This window comes from Bombina bombina, chromosome 11 (assembly GCF_027579735.1).
Source record: "Bombina bombina isolate aBomBom1 chromosome 11, aBomBom1.pri, whole genome shotgun sequence".
NCBI lineage: Eukaryota > Metazoa > Chordata > Amphibia > Anura > Bombinatoridae > Bombina > Bombina bombina.
Genome location: NC_069509.1, coordinates 133,110,964 through 133,138,169, shown reverse-complemented (window position 1 = coordinate 133,138,169; position 27,206 = coordinate 133,110,964). Strand labels below are relative to the sequence as shown.

Sequence of the window (27,206 nt, the reverse complement as noted above, 5' to 3'; positions counted from 1 at the left end):
TTGTAATTTGATTATATCTGGGGTTGGGACTTTGATAGGTAAAGCCCTAAAGAGGTATAATATGCGTGGAAGAATAGTCATTTTAATTGCCGAAAGGCGACCAAACCATGAGAATTGTTTACTCTTCCATCTGTGTAGGTCCGACCTAATTTTTTTAAAAAGAGGGATATAGTTAATCTTATACAAATCTTTATAGTCTTTAGGTATTTTGACTCCTAAATACTGTATCGCTTTTCTAGCCCAGGTAAATGTGAAATTTGTTTCTATTAGTTTAGAAGTATGGGTCGGGAGAGCTATGGGCAGTCCTTCGCACTTATCTAAATTGACTTTATATCCCGACACATCTGAGAAGTCTTGCAGAATTTTATACAAATTTGGTAGTAAAATCAGGGGTTTCGTTAGTGTCAAAAGAATATCATCCGCAAAAAGCGAGAGTTTGTAATCATTTTGGTTTATCTTAACTCCATGTATATCTGGGGAAAGTCTGATTGTTGCCGCTAGGGGCTCTATGCATAGTGCAAAAATCAGCGGAGAAAGGGGGCAACCTTGCCTAGTACCTCCACGAATATCAATAGGGTTCGATTGATACCCCGCCGCTCTAATCACAGCTGTAGGGGAGGAGTAGATATTTTTGATGGCTTTCACGAAGGGGCCCCTGAGTCCAAAACCAGCTAATACCTCAAACATGTATTCCCAGTCCACTCTGTCAAACGCCTTCTCTGCATCCAGTGAAAGGAGCAGAGAAGGCGTTTTGGTCTTATCTAGGTGATCAACTAGGTCCACTGTCCTTCTAATGTTATCAGGTGCTTCTCTGTCTATAATAAATCCCACCTGGTCTGGATGTACCAGAGAGGGGAGATGTATTTTCAGTCTGTTGGCCAGTATTTTGGTAAAGATCTTTATGTCCTGATTTATTAATGAAATAGGGCGGTAGCTATTACATAAATTCGGGTTCTTACCAGGTTTGGGGATAACTATTATCTTAGCACGCAATATATCCATAGGGATGTTTTTACCTAACATAATATCATTACAAAATTTGTGGAGGTGTGGGACCAGTGCCATCTTAAATAATCTATAATATTCCCCTGGAAACCCGTCCGGGCCTGCTGCTTTTCCTGGCTTTAGACTTTTAATTGCCTCTAAGATCTCTTTTGTCGTTATATTTGCATTTAATTCCTTTAAGGCCTCCTTATCGATTACTGGGAGGTGGGCTGCTGCTAAGAATTGTTCTCTAAGTATTTTAGTATGTGCCGATGGATTAGTTTTTTTACCATCATATAGTGATTGGTAGTACTTTGCAAAAGTATCTGTAATTTCCTGTGGATTTGATGTGTATGAACCAATGTGGGTCTGGATAGAGGGGATCGAGAAAGATCTAATTTTTTCCTGTAGTTTATGTGCTAGGTATCTGTCTGGTTTGTTTGAGTAAATATAGTAATGTGCCTTTAGTCTCTGTGCAGCTCTAAGAGAGGCGGCCGACATGATCCCAGACAGTTCCCTTCTCTTCTCCTGGAGGAGTTTGAATGTTTTTGTAGAAGAAGTACGTTGATGTTGTGTAGTCAGGTCGTTTATCTCTGTTTGTAATTTATCTGTTTTTGATCTCGTCATTTTATTATAAGTGGCTTTTGCTTGTATGAGCAAACCCCTAATAAATGGTTTATGTGCTGCCCAAGTATAAAGTGGATTATTAGTTGTGTCTGTGTTTATAGACCAATACTCAGTTAGGGCTTTTAATATTGCGTCCTGTGTAGTCTGGTTTCTAAGTATATTTGGGTCAAATGTCCATGAACGATTACTGCAATGTCTAAGAATTCCTGTCAATTTAATACTAACAATAGAATGGTCAGACCATGCGCATGCATGTATGGAGGAGGATTGTAAGTTAGGTATAAGTATTTGGCTAAGGTATACATAATCTAGCTTGGAGTATGTTTTGTGAGCAAAGGAGTAGAATGTATAGTCATTAGTCTTGCCATATAATGACTCCCAAGAGTCAATAACATTTTGGGCCGACAAGGCTCTTTTAATTGATCTAACCATAGCATTGTGATGTCTTTGTTTGTGTGTTAGTACTGACGACCCCTCTGTCTCAATAATTTGAATAGGCAAGTTAAAGTCCCCCCCCAATATAATTCTTGATTGGGACCATTGTGTGAGTAGGTGTGCTATGTGAGTCAGGAAGATGTCCTGCTTTTCGTTTGGGGCGTAAATGTTACAAAGCGTTATCTCTGTCCCTTGAATTGATCCCCTGACTATTAAGTATCTACCTTCCGCGTCTTTCAGTACCTCTTCTGTGTTGAAGTTTAGTGAGTGGTGTATTAATATGGAGACCCCTCTTTTCTTGCTATCCGTTACTGAGTGAAAGTGTTGGGGGAACTGTCTAGACCAGTATTTAGGAATAGTGGAGCTGGTGAAGTGTGTTTCCTGGAGGAAAATCAGATTTGCTTTTAGTCTATCATATTGGGTCATGGCTGATCTGCGTTTAACATCTGTGTTGAGACCCCTTACATTATGTGATATTAGGTGTATATGATTAGTCATTGTTATCTTACCCTGGTGTCGTCGCTATACATGCTCCTTCCTCCAAGAGTCTCCTGAGATCCTAGACATAGTTCTGTACCACCCCCCCGGCTCCGCTGACCCCGACCCTCCTTCTGGATAATAAGGCAATTGCAAACATAATTAGATATGGCGACATAATAACAAAAAAACAAAATTTAACTAGTGAAAAATTTGTAACTTTTAACCGGTAAATGCTATTCTCCATTTATCCGATTCTGAAACAAAACTTTGGTAATAAGAAAAAAAAAAACAAAGAACAATTATCAATAAGCAATGCGAGACATCGCCTCATATCAACTGTATTATAGTATACTGTATGATGAGTTTCTATAACTGTAAAGAAAAGCAGGTTAAAGCATTATTTTGACTTGAACATATCATCAATAATGAACCTCAAAGCTTTGTGGAGACTTTAACTTATGTCTTACATGTTTAAGTAACCAACCTATGTGAGTCACTGTGACCCTTACTCCAAGGTTTGCACAATGTATTTGAAAGAAATATTGTGTCCAACAGTTCTTGGAGAAAAGGGAGTAATATCTAAGTCCAGCTACCCTTTGTTGAAAGTTCCCTCATTGATGATGTAAGAGATGGGAGCTCGATATGGTTGTAACCATCTAATTTCCCCTTTGATATAAACAAAACTGAGCTTTGACATTCTTCTAAATTAGGGAAGAATTTTCCTTGTGTCAGCACCTCCTAGAGTGTTGTGAAAGCAGAGAGATGTATGATGAAATTCGGTATTTCTCAGGTCTTGGTACCCCTCTTTGATACTCTGGACCATTTCTGGTTCTGAATATGAGGAGTTTTGTTTTTCTTTTGTAGATCCTCTTCGGGGAATGTATTGGAAGGCATGTCAGGTACCTCCAGTCTGAGCCTCTTGCAGACATCTGGTATTTCTGATGGGTCTTTGAGAGTGATATACCTGCCTTCAAACTGGATATGCAGGCCAAATGGGAAAGTCCACCTATAAATTATCTGATGTTTTCTCAGTAAAGAAGTCAGTGGTCTCAGTGTACCTCTCCTCTGTAGTGTGCGCAGGCACAAATCTTGGTAAAATTGAATAACATATCCCTGGAATTTGAAGGTTGGGTGCTTCCTTGCTGCAGATAATATTGCCTCTTTCTCAGGGAATCGAAACATCTTGATTATCACGTCCCTTGGTGGGGCGTCCTCTTTAGGTTTTGCTCTAAGTGATCTGTGGGCTCTCTCCATTTGGTGCTTCTCATCACCCGTTTCTCCCGTGATAGCTTGGAATAGTTGATGTAAATAGTTCTGTAATTCTGAAGAAGATACTGATTCTGGGATCCCTTTGATCCTCAAGTTGTTCCTCCGATTCCTGTTTTCAATATCTTCCAATTTATCTTCTATTTCAGTTATTACTTGTTGTTGGGAGTTAATTTGTTGATTCAATGCAGATATTTCTTCTGTGGTAGTATCTTCATGTTCCTCTAGCGAGGCTACTCTGTTACCTAGATCTAGCATGTCAGATTTAATTTCGGCAAGATTATTGGTGATAGTAGTTTGGAAGCTGTCAAATTTGTCCCATAATTTTTCGAAATTTAAGTTGATGTCCTGTTTTGAGACAAGTAATTTGAGATCTGCCTTAGTCACCGGCGTGGCATCCCCCTCTGCTGTTCTAGAGTCTGAGTCTGACCCTGCATCTTCCTCTATAATGGATTGCTGTTGTCCTGCTACTTTATCTCCTTTAGACTTGAAAAAGAGGCTTGAGACCTGAGATTTGCTTGTTGCAGGTGGTTTATTCTGTTTCCTGGCAGACATTTTACTGTAGGTGGGGGTATATGCCTTTAATGGCGTAGATCTCTTGTGAATACGGTAGTGTGGGATAAGGCTAGTGTCAAGTTGAGAAGGAATTATATTGCAGAGGCCTTATATATGCTTGACCCTTACTTGGATCTTAAGTATCAGCTTGTAGTAGTAGTGACTCTGTACTTATACGTTATATTAGTAATGCTAATGTTCCCTCAGAACCGGGTCTTTATATCATGCAGCATCATTGTGTATCGTATGTTGCTTTTCACTGCAGCATGGCGTTATGCTAATATGTTATATATCTGAAGTCCCAAAATAAGAGAATAAAGTTTTCCCCTCTGTTCATCTTATATGTGCAGGAGTTGCTACTTGCGTGAATAGTAATGCTGTGCTTGTTTGATATTCTGTGCGGCCCTTCAGCTCACTGAGCTGCTCCTTTAGCATGATACATCTTTGTGTACATTTAGAAAAATGTCCGCCAACTTTCGTAAAAGTTTATAACCACAGTTCACAGTACCTGAAGCCTGTCACTCTCCGATTCTCTCCACTTCTCCCATTTCGGTTCCACATATCACAATGGGCACTCAGGATGTATTCCGGTCTCTGGTAGCCGTGTGGAGTAGTGCCGCGTGGTTAATATGGCGGCCGTTACATATTAGTGCCGCACCTGTTTGAAAGTTTCTCCTTTTACACCGCCGTTTAAACTTTTGTGCCGGGCCGTCCTGTGCCTCTTCTATAGCCAAGGGTTCATGTGGCTAAGTCTGCAGTGTACTATTGACAGTTTAATTAGCTTTTTGTGGCGACGTCTCACAGAGCTAAAGGATCAGACCTCCATCTCTGCTCGGCTCCAGGCTCCGCCCCCCGGCTATGTATTTTTTAAATGGGACAAGACTTAGTCAAACACAGGAGGAAAGGGATTTGGGAGTAGTAATAGATAACAAGCTAAAGATGAGTGCACAATGCAGGGCAGCGGCTTCAAAGGCTAATAAGATACTAGCATGTATTAAAAGAGGCATTGATTCAAGGGAGGAAAGCATAATTCTGTCATTATATAAAGCCCTGGTAAGACCTCACCTTGAGTTTGGAGTGCAGTTCTGGGGACCGATTGCTAAAAAAGATATTGCAGAACTAGAAAAAGTTCAGAGAAGGGCCACAAAGCTAATAAGGGGATTGGAGAAATTAACCTATGAGGAGAGGCTAGCCAAACTGGGTCTGTTCTCTTTAGAAAAAAGGCGCTTGAGAGGTGACATGATTACTTTATATAAATATATTCAAGGCCCATATACAGAGATGGCAGAAGCTCTTTTTATTCCAAGAAAATTGGTTCTGACAAGAGGTCATAATTTAAGGTTGGCGGAAAGGAGATTTAATCTCCTGCAACGGAAACGTTTTTTCACTGTAAGAGCAATAAAATTGTGGAACTCATTACCAAAGGAGGTAGTGAATGCCAATACCATAGATACATTTAAAAATAGTCTGGATAAATTTCTGTATATAAACAAAATTCATGGATATGATTGCTAGTATTAAATGGGTCACATTTTAATGGGGTTATTTAAGCTTAACTGGAGCTTTTTGTAAGTATTTTAGATTTGTATAGGTTGAACTCGATGGACTTCAGTCTTTTTTCAACCTTATCTACTATGTTACTATGTATATATATATATATATATATATATATATATATATATATATATATATATATATATATATATATATACACACACACATACATACACACACGATTATATATAGGTATAGATCTATACAGTACATCGGAATGTGAAATATTTACAGTGAAAATACAGTATGACACTTTGTTAAATAGGAATATTGCATGAATATGATTTTTTAGGTTTTCATCTACTTGACTGCAATAGGTTCCAATTCACATACACATACATATATATGTGCCTATATGTGTTTATGTGTGTATATATGTCTGTAAATACATATATAAACATATAAATACATATGTACACATATAAACATATATATATATATATATATATATATATATATATATATATATATATATATATATATATATATATATATATATATATATATATAATTGAAACAGCGGGTGTTCCAGCACTCCAACCTTGGTAGTTCTCAAGAACCTGGGTGCAATCCTCAAAAGAACATTCAAAACAGGTTTTAGGAATGAAGGGCACTCTCAGGATTTGTGATAATTGCGTGTCAATAACATTTGTTAATGGTCGACGTTTCGGCTTTCACAGAAGCCTTCATCAAGACGAATCACATCTCATACCGGCATCCAGTCGTGCTCACCAAACTGAAGTTATTGTGTCACGATAACTGGTGAAAGCCGAAACGTCGACCATTAACAAATGTTGCTATTAAGAATAATAAAAGAAAGTCTTTGCTGACAGACAATTATCACAAATCCTGAGAGTGCCCTTCATTCCTAAAACCGCTCAAGCGATTGTGTTTACTTTCAACTTGCAATACGCATGCTACATCAGACATGTAGTCTGAATTAAAATAAGTTCGTAAAAAAAAAAAATTTTAAAGTTCGATTTTTTATTTAAAATTTTTTTTTTTTTTGTAATACCTATATTAAAAATGACACAACCGCCCTGCAGTGCCCATCCTAAAATCAGTAGGGCTTCTAAGCCAAGTTGTGGTGCACGCATTGTGGGTGGTCTACTGGAATTCCATCTCCTCAGCGCATGACCACTACGTCACTGCAAGGGTTTCCTTAAAGTGTGCCAAATATCAGTGAATCGGAACAGATTTACCAATTCACATGTGATATAGTGGCAGAGCTCTTGTTTCAAGGAGCAGTTCAATGTAGCATAGCCTAAGGGGGTCGACTGCTGCGCAGACCATACTTCGCAATTAAACGCAAGGCCCGTCTGATATGCTGCTCTGCATAAGTAAAAAAAAAAATAATCTGTGGTGGGAAGGAGTACAACTATAACGAGTGCACTAAAATATATATTTTATTGTGCTTTAATATATAATTATAAATACAGCACCATCATCTTAGATAAAACATAATTTATCCTTACCTGATAAATTTATTTCTCTTGTAGTGTATCCAGTCCACGGATCATCCATTACTTGTGGGATATTCTCCTTCCCAACAGGATCACCCACAGCAGAGCTGCTATATAGCTCCTCCCCTCACTGCCATATCCAGTCATTCGACCGAAACAAGCCAAGAAAGGAGAAACCATAGGGTGCAGTGGTGACTGTAGTTTAATTAAAATTTAGACCTGCCTTAAAAGGACAGGGCGGGCCGTGGACTGGATACACTACAAGAGAAATAAATTTATCAGGTAAGCATAAATTATGTTTTCTCTTGTTAAGTTTATCCAGTCCACGGATCATCCATTACTTGTGGGATACCAATACCAAAGCTAAAGTACACGGATGATGAGACGGACAGGGCAGGAACTTAAACGGAAGGAACCACTGCCTGTAGAACCTTTCTCCCAAAAACAGCCTCCGAAGAAGCAAAAGTATCAAATTTGTAAAATTTGGAAAATTTGGAAAAGGTATGAAGCGAAGACCAAGTCGCAGCCTTGCAAATCTGTTCAACAGAAGCTTCATTTTTAAAGGCCCAGGTGGAAGCCACAGCTCTAGTAGAATGAGCTGTAATCCTTTCAGGGGGCTACTGTCCAGCAGTCTCATAGGCTAAACGGATTATACTCCGAAGCCAAAAAGAAAGAGAGGTTGCTGAGGCCTTTTGAGCTCTCCTCTGTCCAGAGTAAACAACAAACAGATTAGATGTTTGACGAAAATCTTTAGTAGCTTGTAAGTAAAACTTCAAGGCACGGACTACGTCTAGATTATGCAAAAGACGTTCCTTCTTTGAAGAAGGATTAGGACACAATGATGGAACAACAATCTCTTGATTGATATTCTTGTTAGAAACCACCTTGGGTAAAAACCCAGGTTTTGTACGCTGAACTACTTTATCTGAATGAACGATCAGATAAGGAGAATCACAATGTAAGGCAGATAATTCAGAGACTCTTCGAGCCGAGGAAATAGCTATCAGAAACAGAACTTTCCATGATAGAAGTTTGATATCAATAGAATGAAGGGGTTCAAACGGAACCTCTTAAAGAACTTTAAGAACCAAGTTTAAGCTCCATGGAGGAGCAACAGGTTTAAACACAGGCTTAATTCTAACTAAAGCCTGACAAAATGCCTGAACGTCTGGAACTTCTGCCAGACGCTTGTGTAAAAGAATAGACAGAGCAGAAATCTGTCCCTTTAAAGAACTAGCTGATAATCCTTTGTCCAAACCCTCTTGGAGGAAGGACAATATCCTAGGAATCCTAACCCTACTCCATGAGTAATTCTTGGATTCACACCAATGAAGATATTTACGCCATATCTTGTGGTAGATTTTCCTGGTGACAGGCTTTCGTGCCTGTATTAAGGTATCAATGACTGACTCGGAGAAGCCACGCTTTGATAGGATCAAGCGTTCAATCTCCATGCAGTCAGCCTCAGAGAAATTAGATTCGGATGATTGAAAGGACCTTGTATTAGAAGGTCTTGTCTCAGAGGTAGAGTCCATGGTGGCCGCGCAGGTCTGCATACCAGGTCCTGCGCGGCCACGCAGGCGCTATCAGAATCACTGATGCTCTCTCCTGTCTGATTTTGGCAATCAGTCGAGGGAGCAGAGGAAACGGTGGAAACACATAAGCCAGGTTGAAGAACCAAGGAGCTGCTAGAGCATCTATCAGCGTCGCTTCTGGGTCCCTGGACCTGGATCCGTAACAAGGAAGCTTGGCGTTCTGGCGAGACGCCATGAGATCCAGTTCTGGTTTGCCCCAACGATGGACCAATTGAGCAAACACCTCCGGATGGAGCTCCCACTCCCCCGGATGAAAAGTCTGACGACTTAGAAAATCCGCCTCCCAGTTCTTACGCCCGGGATATGTATCGCTGATAGGTGGCAAGAGTGAGTCTCCGCCCAGCGAATTATCTTGGAGACTTCCGACATCGCTAGGGAACTCCTGGTTCCCCCTTGATGGTTGATGTAAGCCACAGTCGTGATGTTGTCCGACTGAAATCTGATGAACCTCAGTGTTGCTAACTGAGGCCAAGCTAAAAGAGCATTGAATATTGCTCTTAACTCCAGAACATTTATTGGGAGGAGTTTCTCCTCCTGAGTCCATGAACCCTGAGCCTTCGGGGAGTTCCAGACTGCACCCCAACCTAAAAGGCTGGCATCTGTTGTTACAATCGTCCAATCTGGTCTGCGAAAGGTCATACCCTTGGACAGGTGGACCCGAGATAACCACCAGAGAAGAGAATCTCTGGTTTCCTGATCCAGATTTAGTAGAGGGGACAAATCTGTGTAATCCCCATTCCACTGACTGAGCATGCATAATTGCAGTGGTCTGAGATGCAGGCGCGCAAATGGCACTATGTCCATCGCCGCTACCATTAAGCCGATTACCTCCATGCACTGAGCCACCACAGGGCGCGGAGTGGAGTGAAGAACACAGCAAGCATTTAGAAGTTTTGATAACCTGGACTCCGTCAGGTAAATTTTCATTTCTACAGAATCTATAAGAGTCCCTAGGAAGGAAACCCTTGTGAGAGGAGATAGAGAACTCTTTTCTTCGTTCACTTTCCACCCATGTGACCTCAGAAATGCCAGAACTATCTCTGTATGAGACTTGGCAATTTGAAAGCTTGACGCCTGTATCAGGATGTCGTCTAGATAAGGAGCCACCGCTATGCCTCGCGGTCTTAGAACCGCCAGAAGTGAGCCCAGAACCTTTGTAAAAATTCTTGGGGCTGTAGCCAACCCGAAGGGAAGAGCTACAAATTGGTAATGCCTGTCTAGAAAGGCAATCCTCAGGAACCGATGATGATTCTTGTGAATCGGAATGTGAAGGTAGGCATCCTTTAAGTCCACTGTGGTCATATACTGACCCTCTTGGATCATGGGTAAGATGGTTCGAATAGTTTCCATCTTGAATGATGGAACTCTGAGGAATTTGATTGAAGAAAAAAACTAACTATAATACACCACTCTCCTCTTACAACCTCCATCTTTGTTGAGAGTTGCAAGAGAATGACTGGATATGGCAGTGAGGGGAGGAGCTATATAGCAGCTCTGTTGTGGGTGATCCTCTTGCAACTTCCTGTTGGGAAGGAGAATATCCCACAAGTAATGGATGATCCGTGGACTGGATACACTTAACAAGAGAAAAAGAGATTTATATAAAGTCTTCTATCAATGCTTCAGTTACCATCGCTTTTTTTTCTTCTTTTTTTTCTTTATTAATAATGGTGATCGCATACCTAGTAAATAAATAGGCCTAGTTCCTTCAGTATAAGGAGAGTCCACGGCATCATTCCTTACTGTTGGGAAATATTGAACCCGGCCACCAGGAGGAGGCAAAGACACCCCAGCCAAAGGCTTAAATACCTCTCCCACTTCCCCCATCCCTCAGTCATTCTGCCGAGGGAACAAGGAACAGGAGGAGAAATATCAGGGTATAAATGGTGCCAGAAGAAAAACAAAATTTAGAGGGCCGCCCATCGGAAAACAAGGACGGGGGCCGTGGACTCTCCTTATACAAAAGGAAATTAAATTATCTGGTAAGCATAATTTCTGTTTTCCTTCTTAATATGGAGGAGAGTCCACAGCATTATTCCTTACTGTTGGGAAAACTATACCCAAGCTCTAGAGGACACTGAATGAGAACGGGAGGGACAAAAAGAGAGGCAGACCCTAATCTGAGGGCACCACAGCCTGATAAAAAAAAAAAAAAAAAAAAACACCTTTCTCCCAAAAGCTGCTTAAGCCGAAGCAAAAACATCAAACTTGTAAAATTTAGAAAAAGTATGTAAGGAGGACCAGGTAACCACCTTACAAATCGTATCCATATAGGCCTCGTTCTTAGAGGCCCAAGAGGAAGCTCTAGTAGAATGACCAGTAATCCTCTGAGGAGGTTTATGTCCCGCTGTCTCATAAGCTAAGCAGATAACGCTCCTTAACCAAAAAGATAAGGAAGTCGAAGAGACCTTCTGACGCTTCCGCTTCCCGGAATAGACAACAGACAAGGAAGAAGTTTGTCTAAAATCCTTAGTAGCCTAAAGATAGAACTTCAAGGCGTGAACCACATTCAAATTATGAAGCAAACGTTTCTTCGAAGAAGGATTGGGACGCAAGAAAGGAACCACAATCTCTTGATTGATGTTACGGTCTGACACGACCTTAGGAAGAAAACCTAACTTAGTACGTAGGACAGCTTTATCAGGATGGAACACCAGATAAGAAGCTCATATTGCAAGGCAGCAATCTCAGATACTCTGCGCGCAGAAGCAATAGCCAGTAGAAAAAGAACCTTCCAGGACAACAATTTAATGTCAACTTCATGAATAGGCTCAAACGGAGCCTGTTCCAAAACCTTAAGAACAAGAATCAGACTCCAAGGAGGAGAATTAGATCTAAACACAGGTCTGATCCTAGCCAGAGCCTTAACAAAGAACTGTATATCTGGAAGCTCTGCAAGCCTCTTGTGCAGTAAAAAAGACAGGGCCGAAATCTGTCCCCTCAGGGAAATGGCAGAAAGGCCCTTCTCCAGTCCAGTCCAAGAAAACAGCAGCACACACCACATATGCAAAAGCTTCCATCTTTATTGAGACATCAAAGGAAAGACAACGTTTCAGATCTCTAGTCCTTAGTCATGTCAATACATTAATGCAGGTAACACACCTTAATAAAGGGGTAAAGGTTACAAACCACACCTCCTAATTAACACATTGATAAATCACAGCTGCTATTTAAATTTTACCTTGCAAATACAGAGGATGTGCCATCTAGTAACAGAAAATAAAAAAGTGCATATATATATAATAACAATTACATATCATATAACAATGTTATACATTTAAACACAAAAAGTACAGAATACATAATATCAATTTAACACTTATCTCAATTGTTACCCAAAACAGAGGTTGATCAAAGGTATTCCAATTGGATACCGAGTCTCCAATTTGTTAATCCAAAACACTTCCCTCTACTTCAGGTACAATTCCCTGTCCCCTCCCCTTGTGGGTATAATAATGTGATTGTCACATTTCTGCTGTTCTTTTACATCTCTCTCTTTACCTGGCTGCAGTTTTCCTAATAAATAGCACCTCCTCCATACAGGAAGTGCTTGGATATCATTACTGCTACCTAGCTTTGCCTGTGACTCTACTCAGAGAACCTTACAGTCTGTGTTTAAACTGTATCTTTTTTCCTCTGCAGTTCTTCAGAAGAACCCATTCTATTGCAGTTTATTCCATTTCCATGCATGCATAATTCTATCTGCCTAAAGTCCTGTTGGGAACTACTTTCTCAGTGAGTACATTTAAAATGTATTTGCGGTTTGCCTTTTCATTACAAAATGGCCTGATCTACTTTCTACTCCAGCGGATTGATCTGCCTTCAGTGTTTTCTTCCTCACTCTCTCTAAGGTAATCCCTTGCCATCCTGCTTATTTAGAATATCCTGCCTGTTTAAAGTTCAATTTCCTGATTCATCAAACTGTAAGCTTTGTGGACATTATTTTATTTTTTATTTTTGCTGCTACCCTGGACTTATTTTCCATCAGTTTGTCCTGCATATACTTGTACCTTTGCTGGGACTTTATTCTCTTAATTCAAACTGTTTGTCTCCTATTTTTGTATTTATATCAGTTCCATTCTCTTTGACTGCCTTGTTTTACTTCTGCAGCTCTTATTCTTTGTTGGGCTTTATTTTTCATAAGTAAAACTTGTCTATATAAATCGCAGGTCTGTTTCTGAGTTTTTCTTACCATAAAACCTCATTTCCTTACCTGCATACATTCATTACTTAAAGGTTGTCTATGTATTCAAGCAAGACCATCTTTGCTAGTAACTAGTAGAACAAGTTATTTTTTAGTAGGATTGTGATAGCGATCTATGATCTGAAACCTAAGTTGGCAGATATTGTGACCTGCCTGAGTGAAGTGTTCTGCTACTGGATTTTTTAGTTTATTGTTCCTAATATCAGACCTGTGCTCACATAGCCTCTCTGGGACCATCCTAGTGATCTCTCCGATGTAACTCCGTCCACAAGGGCATTTAATCATGTATATGGCATAGGTAGTATTACATGTGAATAGACCCCTGATGCTGTATTTCTTACCAGTACGAGGATGGAAAAAATATTTTCCCTTTATCATACTATTACAGCTGGCACAACCCAAACATGGGTAACAACCTAATTTTTTTTTTCAGTAAAATATGTCTGTACATTAGATTTTTTAGGGCCTATGTCAGCTTTAATAAGTCTATCTCTAAGATTTTCACTTCTCCTATAGGCAGGCATAAAACCCGACTGAAATTCCTTAACTAGGGGATTGCATGTGCTCAAAATGTACAAGTGTTTTCTAAGGATAGAGTTTATACGATTACTCAAATTGTTGAATTTAGAGACAAAAACAGGGCGATCTTGTTTATTCTTAAGCTTAACTTTTGGTTTGGATGACTCTAGAAAACTGTTACGGGGTAGTGCCGCTACTTCCTTAATCTCTTTGTCTACTAACTCAGAAGGGTAACCCCTAGATTTAAACTTGTCTCCCATTTCATTCAATCTCTGTTTAACAAGTGTGTTGTCAGATACAATTCTCCTGACTACGGGGCAATGACTTCTTAAGGGATTCAGGGTGAAAGCTATCAAAATGGAGTAGGATATATTTATCAGTGGATTTTATATGTAAATCTGTTCCAAAGCTATAACCAGATTTATAAATCTTGGTGTCCAAAAATTCAATGCTTTCCTCACCGTGTTTTAGAGTAAATATGTGTGGTTGCACTATTCAGCTGACTGACAAATTCCCATAGGGATCCATTGTCGCCCAACCATACGCCAAATATATAGTCTATGTAGCGCCACCAAGTGGCGCTACATAGAATGAAGAGGCCATTCTCAAAAACAAATTTCTCTTCAAAGATGTTCATAAATATATTGGCATATGTTGGGGCGACATTGGACCCCATGGCCGTGCCTTGTTGTTGAATATAAAATTCATCCTGAAATAGGAAATAATTGCATCTCAATACAATCTCAAGTAGGTCTAGGATAAAGTCAATTTGGTAGTTGTTAAAAGTACTAAATTGTTGTAAAACCTTTTTCACAGCTCCTAAACCATATGCATGTGTTATAGAAGTATAAAAGCTCGATACATCTAATGTATATAAACTAGTTTTATCAGTAGTTATATTTAGGTCACTCAATTTGATCAAAGAAATCACTCTTGTCTCTAAAGTAAGAACTGGACAATTCTACAAAAGGTCTTAAAATGTGGTCTAAAAAGATTGAAATATTAGAGCACACCAAATTCATACTAGAAACAATAGGACTTCCCGGAGGGCCTGTAAGCTCTTGTGTACCTTAGGTAAGGTGTATAGTACTTGTGTTCTGGCATGTTCACATGAAAGAAAGGCAATCTCTTTATTTTCAATTATACCGTTTAAAGGCACATATAACGTTGCTTTTTATCTCTTTCTCAATATTAAATATTGAATTATAAGGTAAACGGCGATACACCTCACCATCTGACAGTTGGGACTTGATTTCTTTCACATAATATTCCATCCTGGAGAAACAATAGGATCCTGGTAACCTTAACTTTATGCAAGGAAAATCCACGCTCTTCACACCAGAATAAGTAGATTCTTCACACCTTATGATAGATGCGATGAGTAACCGTTTTACGAACTTGAATGAAAGTATCAATAACTCTCTCGTGAAAACATTTCTTGGCTAGGACTAAGCGTTCAATTGCCACGCAGTAAGCCTCATAGAATCTAGATTTTGATGAACAAAGGGACCTTGTTCCAGCAGATCCCTGCGACAAGATAACTTCCACGGGGGAGATGATTACATTCCCACCAGATCCGCCATGGCCACGATAGAGCAATCAGTATCACTGATGCCTGCTCCTGCTTGATGCGGGCCACTACACGAGGAAGTAGTGGTAACGGCGGGAAAAGGTAAATTAAACTGAACCTCCAAGGCACTGCTAATGCATCTATTTGCTCCGCCTGAGGATCCCTGGACCTCGAACCATATCTGGGTAGCTTGGTATTGAGACGGGACACCATGAGATCTATTTCCGGCGTCCCCCACCTGTTGTATATCTCCGCAAACACTTTGGGATGGAGAGACCATTCACCCGGATGAAAGGATTGTCTGCTGAGAAAATCCGCTTCCCAATTGTCTACACCCAGAATGTGGATCCCTGACAGCAAACAGCTGTGGACCTCCGCCCACTCCAGAATCTGAGATACTTCCCTCATTGCTAGGGAGCTTCTCGTTCCCTCCTGATGGTTGATGTAAGCCACCAAGGTTATATTGTCTGATTGGAATCTGTCCAGAGAAATCTGTTGAGACAGATCCGAAAGATCGTCGTTCCACTGTCTCAGCATGCATAGTTGCAACGGTCTGAGACAGAACCTGGCAAAGGGAATGTTGTCCATGCTGAACACCATGATACCAATCACCTCCATACACTGAGCCACAGAGGGCCTTAAGGAGGTCCAGGGGGCAAGACATGCCGAAGCTAACTTGCAACGTCTCTGGTCTGTTAGAAATATCCTCATGTATATGGAGTCAATTATACTACCCAGGAATTCCACCCTGGTGCTTGGTATAAGAGAACTTTTTCTAGGTTTATCATCCATCCATGAGATTGAAGAAGAGAGGAGAGATTCCGAATAGTCCTCCGCCAGACGAAAAGATGGTGCTTGTACCAGAATATCGTCCCAGTAGGGAGCTACTACTATACCCCGGGTTCTGGCAACGGCTAGAAGAGCCCCTAGAACTATCGTAAAAACTCTTGGATCAGTAGCTAAACCAAACCAAACGAAGTGCAATGAATGTGAAGTGCTGGTCCAGGAACGCAAACCTCAGGAACTGGAAGTGGTCCTTGTAAATTGGAAAGTGAAGGTAAGCATCCTTCAGATCTATAGTGGTCATGAACTGTCCTTCCTGAACGAAGGGAAGGATGAACCTTATCATTTACATCTTGAATGAGGGGACATTTAGAAATTTGTTTAAGAACTTTAGGTCCAGAATTGGACGGAAAGTTCCCTCCTTCTTTGGGACCATGAAAAGGTTTGAATAGTATCCCAAATCTCTTTCTGCGATAGGCACCGGGACAATGACTCCTAAGGAGGACAGATCCCGCACGCACCCCATAAAGGCTTCCCTCTTTTCTGGTCTGGAAGACAGGATAGAGAGGAGAAATCTGCCCTTGGGAGGATGAGACTTGAAAACTATCTTGTATCCCTGAGCTATGACCTCCAGGACCAATGGATCCTGCACGTCCCTGAACCAAGCATCTGAAAAGAGCGACAGTCTGCCCCCTACACGATCCGGAGCCGGATCGGAAACCACACCTTCATGATGATTTAATCTTGGCGGGCATCTTGCTCTGCTTGGACTTATTCCAGGACTGAGCCAGCTTCCAAGTACTCTTGGTTTGCTCGGTCTAAGCGGAGGACTGCTGTCGTTGGGATCTAAACAAAAATTAGAAACTTGTCCCTTAGACTTGCTCTATTTATCTTGCAGTAGGAAGGCACCCTTGCCCCCTGAAACACTGGAGATAATGGAGTCCAGGCCAGGACCAAAAAAAATCTTTCCCTTAAAGGGGAGCGAAAGAAGTCTGGACTTAGAAGTCATATCCGCAGACCAGGACTTCAGCCAGAGTGCCCAACGGGCCTGGACTGAAAAGCCAGAAGCCTTAGCATTTAGGCAAACAATCTGCATGTTTGCATCACAGATAAAAGAATTAGCAATTCTCAAGGCCTTAATTTTTTCCTGGATAACGTCGAGGGTACCCTCCACTTCGATTAAATCCGATAAGGAGTCGCACCAGTAGGTAGCTGCTCCAGCAACCGCGGCAACAGCCGCAGCCGGTTGAAACAAATATCCTGTATATTGAAAACATTTTCTTAGAAGAGTTTCCATCTTTTTATCCATCGCCTCTTTGAACAACGAGCTATCCTCAAGTGGGATAGTAGTGTGTTTGTCAAGCGTGGAGATAGCGCCATCCACCTTAGGGACGAAACCCCACAACTCCAATTGAGAGTCCGGACTGGGAATAATTTTTTAAAGGAAGATGAAGGGGAAAAAGAAGATCCAATTCTGTCCCATTCGTTTTAAATAATGTTCGCCATCTTACAGGCACAGGGAAAGTTAAAGGCACTACCCTGTCCTCGTAAATTCTGTCTAATTTAGGAATCAAAGGTTCATCAGGCAGCTTAGCCTCTGGAACCTCTAATGTAGACAGGACTTCCTTTAGAAGAAAACGTAAGTGTTCAATCTTAAATCTAAAGGCTGGCTCCTCCGCAGCAGGAGGCTTAGAGGCAGCAGACTCCATCCCAGAGAGTTCATCCTCTGAAGCCTCAGAGTGCAACTCATCCTCGGATAACTGAGACAGAGCAGTGAAATCCAATAAATTACATGATGACCCTGGGGCAGGTGAGCTATGTTTATCCTTTTGCTTGAGTTTAGCAGGTCGAGGTAAAGCACTGAGGGCCGCAGATACCTCCGTTTGTAACTGCGCTGTAAAATCTGGCGGTAAAAGACCCCCTCCAGATGGAGGATCAAGCGTGCTACGGGAAGCTGCGTGTGTAGAAGGAGATAAATGTTGGGTATGCACCTCAGTGGACGGTGAGTCCTCAGAGGTGGACGGCTCAGTGGTACTAAAAGGGTTAACCTTCTTTGACCGAATAACGTTGTCAAGGCATGTGGAACATAACTGAGAGGGTGGGCATACCAAAGCCTCCTCACAATATAAACAGGTATTACTATTTGGAACAGAGGGAGTACCCTCTAATATATCAGAATTCTCCATAGCATAAGCTAACAACAGCAGGACACAGAAAATAAAGAATCTTTATTTCTCAAAAATAGCACCTTTATACCCCCAATGGCTGGGGCACTCACCACCTTCTAGACCCAGACAATATAGAGAAATAGCATCTTCTACGACAGACGGCTCGGTCAGCAAAGAGGAAATGAAAGTGAAACCTTTCCCGGTCACGGTGCGCAAGGCAGGACCGCCCCTGCTATGAGAAAAAGCGCGCCAAGCTACAAGCTGCTCAGCACTCAAAGTGAAAGTAAAAACCTGTGTGTTCCAGCCACATAACAAACAGCCTATGAGCCCAATAAAATCTCCACATAAAGCAGCATAAAATCAAAGCATAACATTTGATTAATCCCCACTGTTCAATAATCCCCCTCAGGAGATATTAACCCAAGATTCTATGAAGATAAAAGGAGCCACACTGTGACCCTGTCTTCTAGCGTTTTCATCATATGTAAAAATTGAAACGATCTTACCAGAATCCATGCTGTGGAACAGAAACACAGCCGCTCAAGTGTGACAGTCTTGTAGCATCGCTCCTGACAAGGGATAGGCACAGACAAAGGCTGTGGCGGACATTTTCCAAAGTACAGACCTTAGTGAAGGACACCAAGGTACATTTGAAATTAAAAAACATAATTTATGCTTACCTGATAAATTTATTTCTCTTGTAGTGTATCCAGTCCACGGATCATCCATTACTTATGGGATATTAACTCCTCCCCAACAGGAAGTGCAAGAGGATTCACCCAGCAGAGCTGCTATATAGCTCCTCCCCTAACTGCCATTACCAGTCATTCGACCGAAAACATGCAGAGAAAGGAAAACCATAGGGTACAGTGGTGACTGTAGTTTAATGGAAAAATTACCTGCCTTAAAGTGACAGGGCGGGCCGTGGACTGGATACACTACAAGAGAAATAAATTTATCAGGTAAGCATAAATTATGTTTTCTCTTGTTAAGTGTATCCAGTCCACGGATCATCCATTACTTATGGGATACCAATACCAAAGCTAAAGTACACGGATGACGGGAGGGACAGGCAGGCTCTTTATACGGAAGGAACCACTGCCTGAAGAACCTTTCTCCCAAAAACAGCCTCCGAAGAAGCTAAAGTGTCAAATTTGTAAAATTTGGAAAAAGTATGAAGAGAAGACCAAGTTGCAGCCTTGCAAATCTGTTCAACAGAAGCCTCATTCTTAAAGGCCCAAGTGGAAGCCACAGCTCTAGTAGAATGTGCTGTAATTCTTTCAGGAGGCTGCTGTCCAGCAGTCTCATAGGCTAACCGTATTATGCTACGAAGCCAAAAGGAGAGAGAGGTAGCCGAAGCTTTTTGACCTCTCCTCTGACCAGAATAAACGACAAACAGGGAAGACGTTTGTCGAAAATCCTTAGTTACCTGTAGATAAAATTTCAGGGCACGGACTACATCTAGATTGTGTAGCAGACGTTCCTTTTTCGAAGAAGGATTAGGACACAAAGATGTAACCACAATCTCTTGATTGATATTCCTGTTAGTGACCACCTTAGGTAGGAACCCAGGTTTAGTACGCAGAACTACCTTGTCTGAATGAAAAATCAGATAAGGAGAATCACAATGTAAGGCAGATAACTCAGAGACTCTTCGAGCCGAGGAAATCGCCATTAAAAACAGAACTTTCCAAGATAACAACTTGATATCAATGGAATGAAGGGGTTCAAACGGAACCCCCTGTAAAACATTAAGAACTAAGTTCAAACTCCATGGTGGAGCAACAGTTTTAAACACAGGCTTGATCCTAGCTAAAGCCTGACAAAAAGCTTGAACGTCCGGAACTTCTGACAGACGTTTGTGTAAAAGAATGGACAGAGCTGAAATCTGTCCCTTTAAGGAACTAGCGGATAAACCCTTTTCTAAACCTTCTTGTAGAAAAGACAATATCCTCGGAATCCTAACCTTACTCCATGAGTAACTCTTGGATTCGCACCAATATAAGTATTTGCGCCATATCTTATGGTAAATCTTTCTGGTAACAGGCTTCCTAGCCTGTATTAAGGTATCAATAACTGACTCAGAAAAACCACGTTTTGATAAAATCAAGCGTTCAATTTCCAAGCAGTCAGCTTCAGAGAAATTAGATTTTGATGTTTGAAGGGACCCTGGATCAGAAGGTCCTGTTTCAGAGGTAGCGACCAAGGTGGACAGGATGACATGTCCACTAGATCTGCATACCAAGTCCTGCGTGGCCATGCAGGCGCTATTAGAATCACTGATGCTCTCTCCTGTTTGATTCTGGCAATCAATCGAGGAAGCATCGGGAAGGGTGGAAACACATAAGCCATCCCGAAGGTCCAAGGTGCTGTCAAAGCATCTATCAGAACCGCTCCCGGATCCCTGGATCTGGACCCGTAACGAGGAAGCTTGGCGTTCTGTCGAGACACCATGAGATCTATCTCTGGTTTGCCCCAACGTCGAAGTATTTGGGCAAAGACCTCCGGATGAAGTTCCCACTCCCCCGGATGAAAAGTCTGACGACTTAAGAAATCCACTTCCCAGTTCTCCACTCCCGGGATGTGGATTGCTGACAGGTGGCAAGAGTGAGACTCTGCCCAGCGAATTATCTTTGATACTTCCATCATTGCTAGGGAGCTTCTTGTCCCTCCCTGATGGTTGATGTAAGCTACAGTAGTGATGTTGTCCGACTGAAACCTGATGAACCCCCGAGTTGTTAACTGGGGCCAAGTCAGAAGGGCATTGAGAACTGCTCTCAATTCCAGAATGTTTATTGGTAGGAGACTCTCCTCCTGATTCCATTGTCCCTGAGCCTTCAGAGAATTCCAGACAGCGCCCCAACCTAGTAGGCTGGCGTCTGTTGTTACAATTGTCCAGTCCGGCCTGCTGAATGGCATCCCCCTGGACAGATGTGGCCGAGAAAGCCACCATAGAAGAGAATTTCTGGTCTCTTGATCCAGATTCAGAGTAGGGGACAAGTCTGAGTAATCCCCATTCCACTGACTTAGCATGCACAATTGCAGCGGTCTGAGATGTAGGCGTGCAAAGGGTACTATGTCCATTGCTGCTACCATTAAGCCGATCACCTCCATGCATTGAGCTACTGACGGGTGTTGAATGGAATGAAGGACACGGCATGCATTTTGAAGCTTTGTTAACCTGTCTTCTGTCAGGTAAATCTTCATTTCTACAGAATCTATAAGAGTCCCCAAGAAGGACTTTTTTTCGTTCACCTTCCATCCATGCGACCTTAGAAATGCCAGTACTAACTCTGTATGAGACTTGGCAGTTTGAAAGCTTGAAGCTTGTATCAGAATGTCGTCTAGGTACGGAGCTACCGCAATTCCTCGCGGTCTTAGTACCGCCAGAAGAGCACCCAGAACCTTTGTGAAGATTCTCGGAGCCGTAGCCAATCCGAATGGAAGAGCTACAAACTGGTAATGCCTGTCTAGAAAGGCAAACCTTAGATACCGGTAATGATCTTTGTGAATCGGTATGTGAAGGTAAGCATCCTTTAAATCCACTGTGGTCATGTACTGACCCTTTTGGATCATGGGTAAAATTGTCCGAATAGTTTCCATTTTGAACGATGGAACTCTTAGGAATTTGTTTAGGATCTTTAAATCCAAGATTGGCCTGAAAGTTCCCTCTTTTTTGGGAACCACAAACAGATTTGAGTAAAACCCTTGTCCTTGTTCCGACCGCGGAACCGGATGGATCACTCCCATTAATAAAAGATCTTGTACGCAGCGTAGAAACGCCTCTTTCTTTATTTGGTTTGTTGACAACCTTGACAGATGAAATCTCCCTCTTGGGGGAGAGAATTTGAAGTCTAGAAGGTATCCCTGAGATATGATCTCTAACGCCCAGGGATCCTGGACATCTCTTGCCCAAGCCTGGGCGAAGAGAGAAAGTCTGCCCCCCACTAGATCCGTTCCCGGATCGGGGGCCCTCGATTCATGCTGTCTTAGGGGCAGCAGCAGGTTTCCTGGCCTGCTTGCCCTTGTTCCAGGACTGGTTAGGTCTCCAGCCTTGTCTGTAGCGAGCAACAGCTCCTTCCTGTTTTGGTGCAGAGGAAGTTGATGCTGCTCCTGCTTTGAAATTACGAAAGGAACGAAAATTAGACTGTCTAGCCTTAGGTTTGGCTCTGTCTTGAGGCTGGGCATGGCCTTTACCTCCTGTAATGTCAGCGATAATTTCTTTCAACCCGGGCCCGAATAAGGTCTGCCCTTTGAAAGGTATATTAAGCAATTTAGATTTAGAAGTAACGTCAGCTGACCAGGATTTTAGCCACAGTGCTCTGCGTGCCTGAATGGCGAATCCGGAATTCTTAGCCGTAAGTTTAGTTAAATGTACTACGGCATCTGAAATAAATGAGTTAGCTAACTTAAGGGCTTTAAGCTTGTGTGTAATCTCATCTAATGGAGCTGATTCAAGTGTCTCTTCCAGAGACTCAAACCAAAATGCTGCTGCAGCCGTGACAGGCGCAATGCATGCAAGAGGTTGCAATATAAAACCTTGTTGAACAAACATTTTCTTAAGGTAACCCTCTAACTTTTTATCCATTGGATCTGAAAAGGCACAGCTATCCTCCACCGGGATAGTGGTACGCTTAGCTAAAGTAGAAACTGCTCCCTCCACCTTAGGGACCGTTTGCCATAAGTCCCGTGTGGTGGCGTCTATTGGAAACATCTTTCTAAATATCGGAGGGGGTGAGAACGGCACACCGGGTCTATCCCACTCCTTAGTAACAATTTCAGTAAGTCTCTTAGGTATAGGAAAAACGTCAGTACTCGCCGGTACCGCAAAATATTTATCCAACCTACACATTTTCTCTGGTATTGCAACTGTGTTACAATCATTCAGAGCCGCTAACACCTCCCCTAGTAATACACGGAGGTTTTCCAGCTTAAATTTAAAATTTGAAATATCTGAATCCAGTTTGTTTGGATCAGAACCGTCACCCGCAGAATGAAGCTCTCCGTCCTCATGTTCTGCAAATTGTGACGCAGTGTCTGACATGGCCCTAATATTATCAGCGCACTCTGTTCTCACCCCAGAGTGATCACGCTTACCTCTTAGTTCTGGTAATTTAGCCAAAACTTCAGTCATAACAGTAGCCATATCCTGTAATGTGATTTGTAATGGCCGCCCAGATGTACTCGGCGCTACAATATCACGCACCTCCCGAGCGGGAGATGCAGGTACTGACACGTGAGGCGAGTTAGTCGGCATAACTCTCCCCTCGTTGTTTGGTGAAATATGTTCAATTTGTACAGATTGACTTTTATTTAAAGTAGCATCAATACAGTTAGTACATAAATTTATATTGGGCTCCACTTTGGCTTTAGCACATATAGCACAGATATCTTCCTCTGAATCAGACATGTTTAACACACTAGCAAATAAACTAGCAACTTGGAAATACTTTTCAAGTAATTTACTATAATATGAAAACGTACTGTGCCTATAAGAAGCACAGAAAAAGTTATGACAGTTGAAAATTAATAAACTGAAAAGTTATAGCATCAAATCTTTGTAAAAAACACAATTTTAGCAAAGGATTGCTCCCATTAGCAAAGGATAACTAACCCTGATAGCAGAAAAAAAAAAAAAAAAAAAAAAATACAGAAATAAACGTTTTTGTTTTTTTATCACAGTCAACTACAATCTCACAGCTCTGCTGTGAGTGATTACCTCCCTCAAAACAAGTTTTGAAGACCCCTGAGTTCTGTAGAGATGAACCGGATCATGCAGGGAAGACAATAAACTTCTGACTGAATTTTTTGATGCGTAGCAAAAGCACCAAAAAAGGCCCCTCCCCCTCACACACAACAGTGAGAGAGATCAGTAAACTGTCATAAATTAAATAAAACGACTGCCAAGTGGAAAAAAATAGTGCCCAAAACATTTTTTCACCCAGTACCTCAGAAAATTAAACGATTTTACATGCCAGCAAAAAACGTTTAACATTAATAAATTGAGTGTTATTAAAAAGCCTGTTGCTAGTCCCTGCAAATTAGGCTAAAGTTTTATGCATACAGTATAATTCCAGTGAAGTGCCATTCCCCAGAATACTGAAGTGTAAAATATACATACATGACAGCCTGATACCAGTTGCTGCTACTGCATTTAAGGCTGAGTTTACATTATATCGGTATGGCAGAATTTTCTCATCAATTCCATTGTCAGAAAATAATAAGCTGCTACATACCTCTTTGCAGATTAATCTGCCCGCTGTCCCCTGATCTGAAGTTTACCTCTCCTCAGATGGCCGAGAAACAGCAATATGATCTTAACTACTCCGGCTAAAATCATAGAAAAACTCAGGTAGATTCTTCTTCAAATTCTACCAGAGAAGGAATAACACACTCCGGTGCTATTATAAAATAACAAACTTTTGATTGAAGGTATGAAACTAAGTATAATCACCACAGTCCTCTCACACATCCTATCTATTCGTTGGGTGCAAGAGAATGACTGGGAATGGCAGTTAGGGGAGGAGCTATATAGCAGCTCTGCTGGGTGAATCCTCTTGCACTTCCTGTTGGGGAGGAGTTAATATCCCATAAGTAATGGATGATCCGTGGACTGGGTACACTTAACAAGAGAAACAATATTTTATAGTGCTCGGTTTTATTATACTAATGCAGATACCACTGATCCTATAGCCAGCTCTCCTCTGGCTATACCCATGTGCCAGTGTCACTACTGTGTCATTATATAGTGCTGGGTGTTATTATACTGATGCAGATACCACTGATTCTATAACCAGCCCTCCTCTGGCTATACCCATGAGCCAGTGTCACTAATGTGTCATTATATAGTGCTGGGTGTTATTATACTGATGCAGATACCACTGATCCTATAACCAGCTCTCCTCTGGCTATACGCTTGTGCCAGTGTCACTACTGTGTCATTTTATAGTGCTCGGTTTTATTATACTGATGCAGATACCACTGATCCTATAACCAGCCCTCCTCTGGCTATACCCATGTTACCCATGTGCCAGTGTCACTACTGTGTCATTATATAGCGCTGGGTGTTATTATACTGATGCAGATACCACTGGTCCTATAACCTGCCCTCCTCTGGCTATACCCATGTACCAGTGTCACTACTGTGTCATTATATAGTGCTGGGTGTTATTATACTGATGCAGATACCACTGATCCTATAACCAGCCCTCCTCCTCTGGCTATACCCATGTACCAATGTCACTACTGTGTCTTTGTATAGAGCTGGGTGTTATTATACTGATGCACATCCAGTATTTCACCACTCAGGCTTTATTTATTCCATAACTTATCACCCAATATGGCTTGCAGTCTCTTGACATGCTACTAACTTTATTCACACTACATATATATTTTTTATTCCTATTATTTAGTCAGAAAGAAAACATATACTAAGGTTGTGGCAGACACTGCAAGGGCTAGTCACGGACACCAGTGTCTGTGTATGGACACCTTGCCTATCCCTGCTCCTGACATGGACGGAGTGAGAAAACAAGCAGGCAGTGAAACTCGTCAACACTGATTGCTTAGGAGCTGTTAGCAGGCAGTCTGAAGGGGTTTGCAGTAAGACTCTCCCTGTATCTCCAGACTAACTTTCGTCAATGCTCTCACTGAGAGGCTGACAAGACTACTTAAAACTCCAGTCCCATATCGAAGGGCAAATACCATTCCCAAGGAACTACTCCGAAATCATCTGACACTTCTCTGCCATCCTCCTGTGACGAAAGGCAAAGAATGACTGGGGGATGGGGGAAGAGGGAGAGGTATTTAAGCCTTTGGCTGGGGTGTCTTTGCCTCCTCCTGGTGGCCAGGTTCAGTATTTCCCAACAGTAAGGAAAGATGCCGTGGACTCTCCTTATATTAAAAGGTACAGCATTATTTTTCCAAATGTAGTGCACTCACCTAGAGCTGCACTTGGTTTGTCATCCTGTTTCAAGCTCTCCTTCTCAGTCATTTTCCTGTGGAACAAAAAAGAAATGTAAATGAATGATGTCCCTGTCTAGCAGAGCTTTTGGAGAGGTCACTGGTGGCCACATATATCTGGTACTGAACTATCTGTAACATAATGCAGCAATAAACTTTAATTACAAACGACCATGTTCACATTGCATTTCAAATATTAACAGCAGCAATCACTTAAAGGGAAGCCATTGAAAAACTTAAAGGGTCATTATAGTTATATATAAAAAAAAAAGGGTTTAAACACACAGTAGAAGTAACACTCAGAACTCATAGAGCACTGCTTTTCCTAAGTGGAAAATACAGCTGATCCAATCAGCAAGTGCTAATCACACAACTCAGATGTGGGAGTCCTGAGCGGTATTTCTACTGTGTGTTTAACTCCTTTGTGGGGGTTAAACACAAAAGTAGTCTAGGGTCGATAGTCTAAAATGACCTGCTCTAATGGTTTACAGGATGTAATCTTTTTACAAAAATGGCTCTTTAAGTGAAATGTAAAATATTTTTGTTTTGTATTCACTTCTGTTATTTTGGACATCATAATCTAAATTAATTGTTGAAAGGGACATAAAAACATTATTTTTATTTTTTTTCATGATTCAGATAGAGCAAGCAATTTTAAACAACTTTCCAATTTATTTCTATAATCAAATTGTATTTGTTCTCTTGGTATCCTTTGTTGAAAAGCAGGGAGATTGGCTCAGGAGAGTGCATGAGTCTGCAGCACTTTATAACAGTAGTTTTGCAAGAGCACTAGATAGCAGAACGTTTCCTGTCATGTAGTGTTCCAGAGTTGCACACGCTACCTCCTTAGGTATATCTTCAACAAAGAATACCACGAAAACAAAGCAAATTGTATAATAGAAGTAAATTGGTAACTTTTTAAAAATGTTATGCTCTGTCTGAATCACGAAAAAAAAATGTGTGGGTATCATATCCCTTTAATACAAGTAGCAATAAAGCAATTTACAACATTCTGAAACATAACAGGAGCTCATTTGAGTT

General features: G+C 41.4%; 1 protein-coding gene across 4 annotated transcripts in view; it reads right to left on the bottom strand.

The window, feature by feature from the left end:
• The window catches only part of TEDC2 (tubulin epsilon and delta complex 2), a 293,826-nt gene that overhangs the window by 189,867 nt on the left and 76,753 nt on the right, over positions 1-27,206 (bottom strand). For 2 of the 4 annotated variants that reach the window (XM_053694966.1, XM_053694965.1), the window contains exon 4: positions 26,145-26,200. The exons of 1 other annotated variant lie outside the window; for it this stretch is intronic. In XM_053694966.1, coding sequence (XP_053550941.1) covers positions 26,145-26,200 — 56 coding nt within the window. Of the gene's footprint in view, positions 1-26,144; positions 26,201-27,206 lie in introns of those variants that run through there. One more of the 4 variants, XM_053694968.1, reaches the window with a different exon arrangement.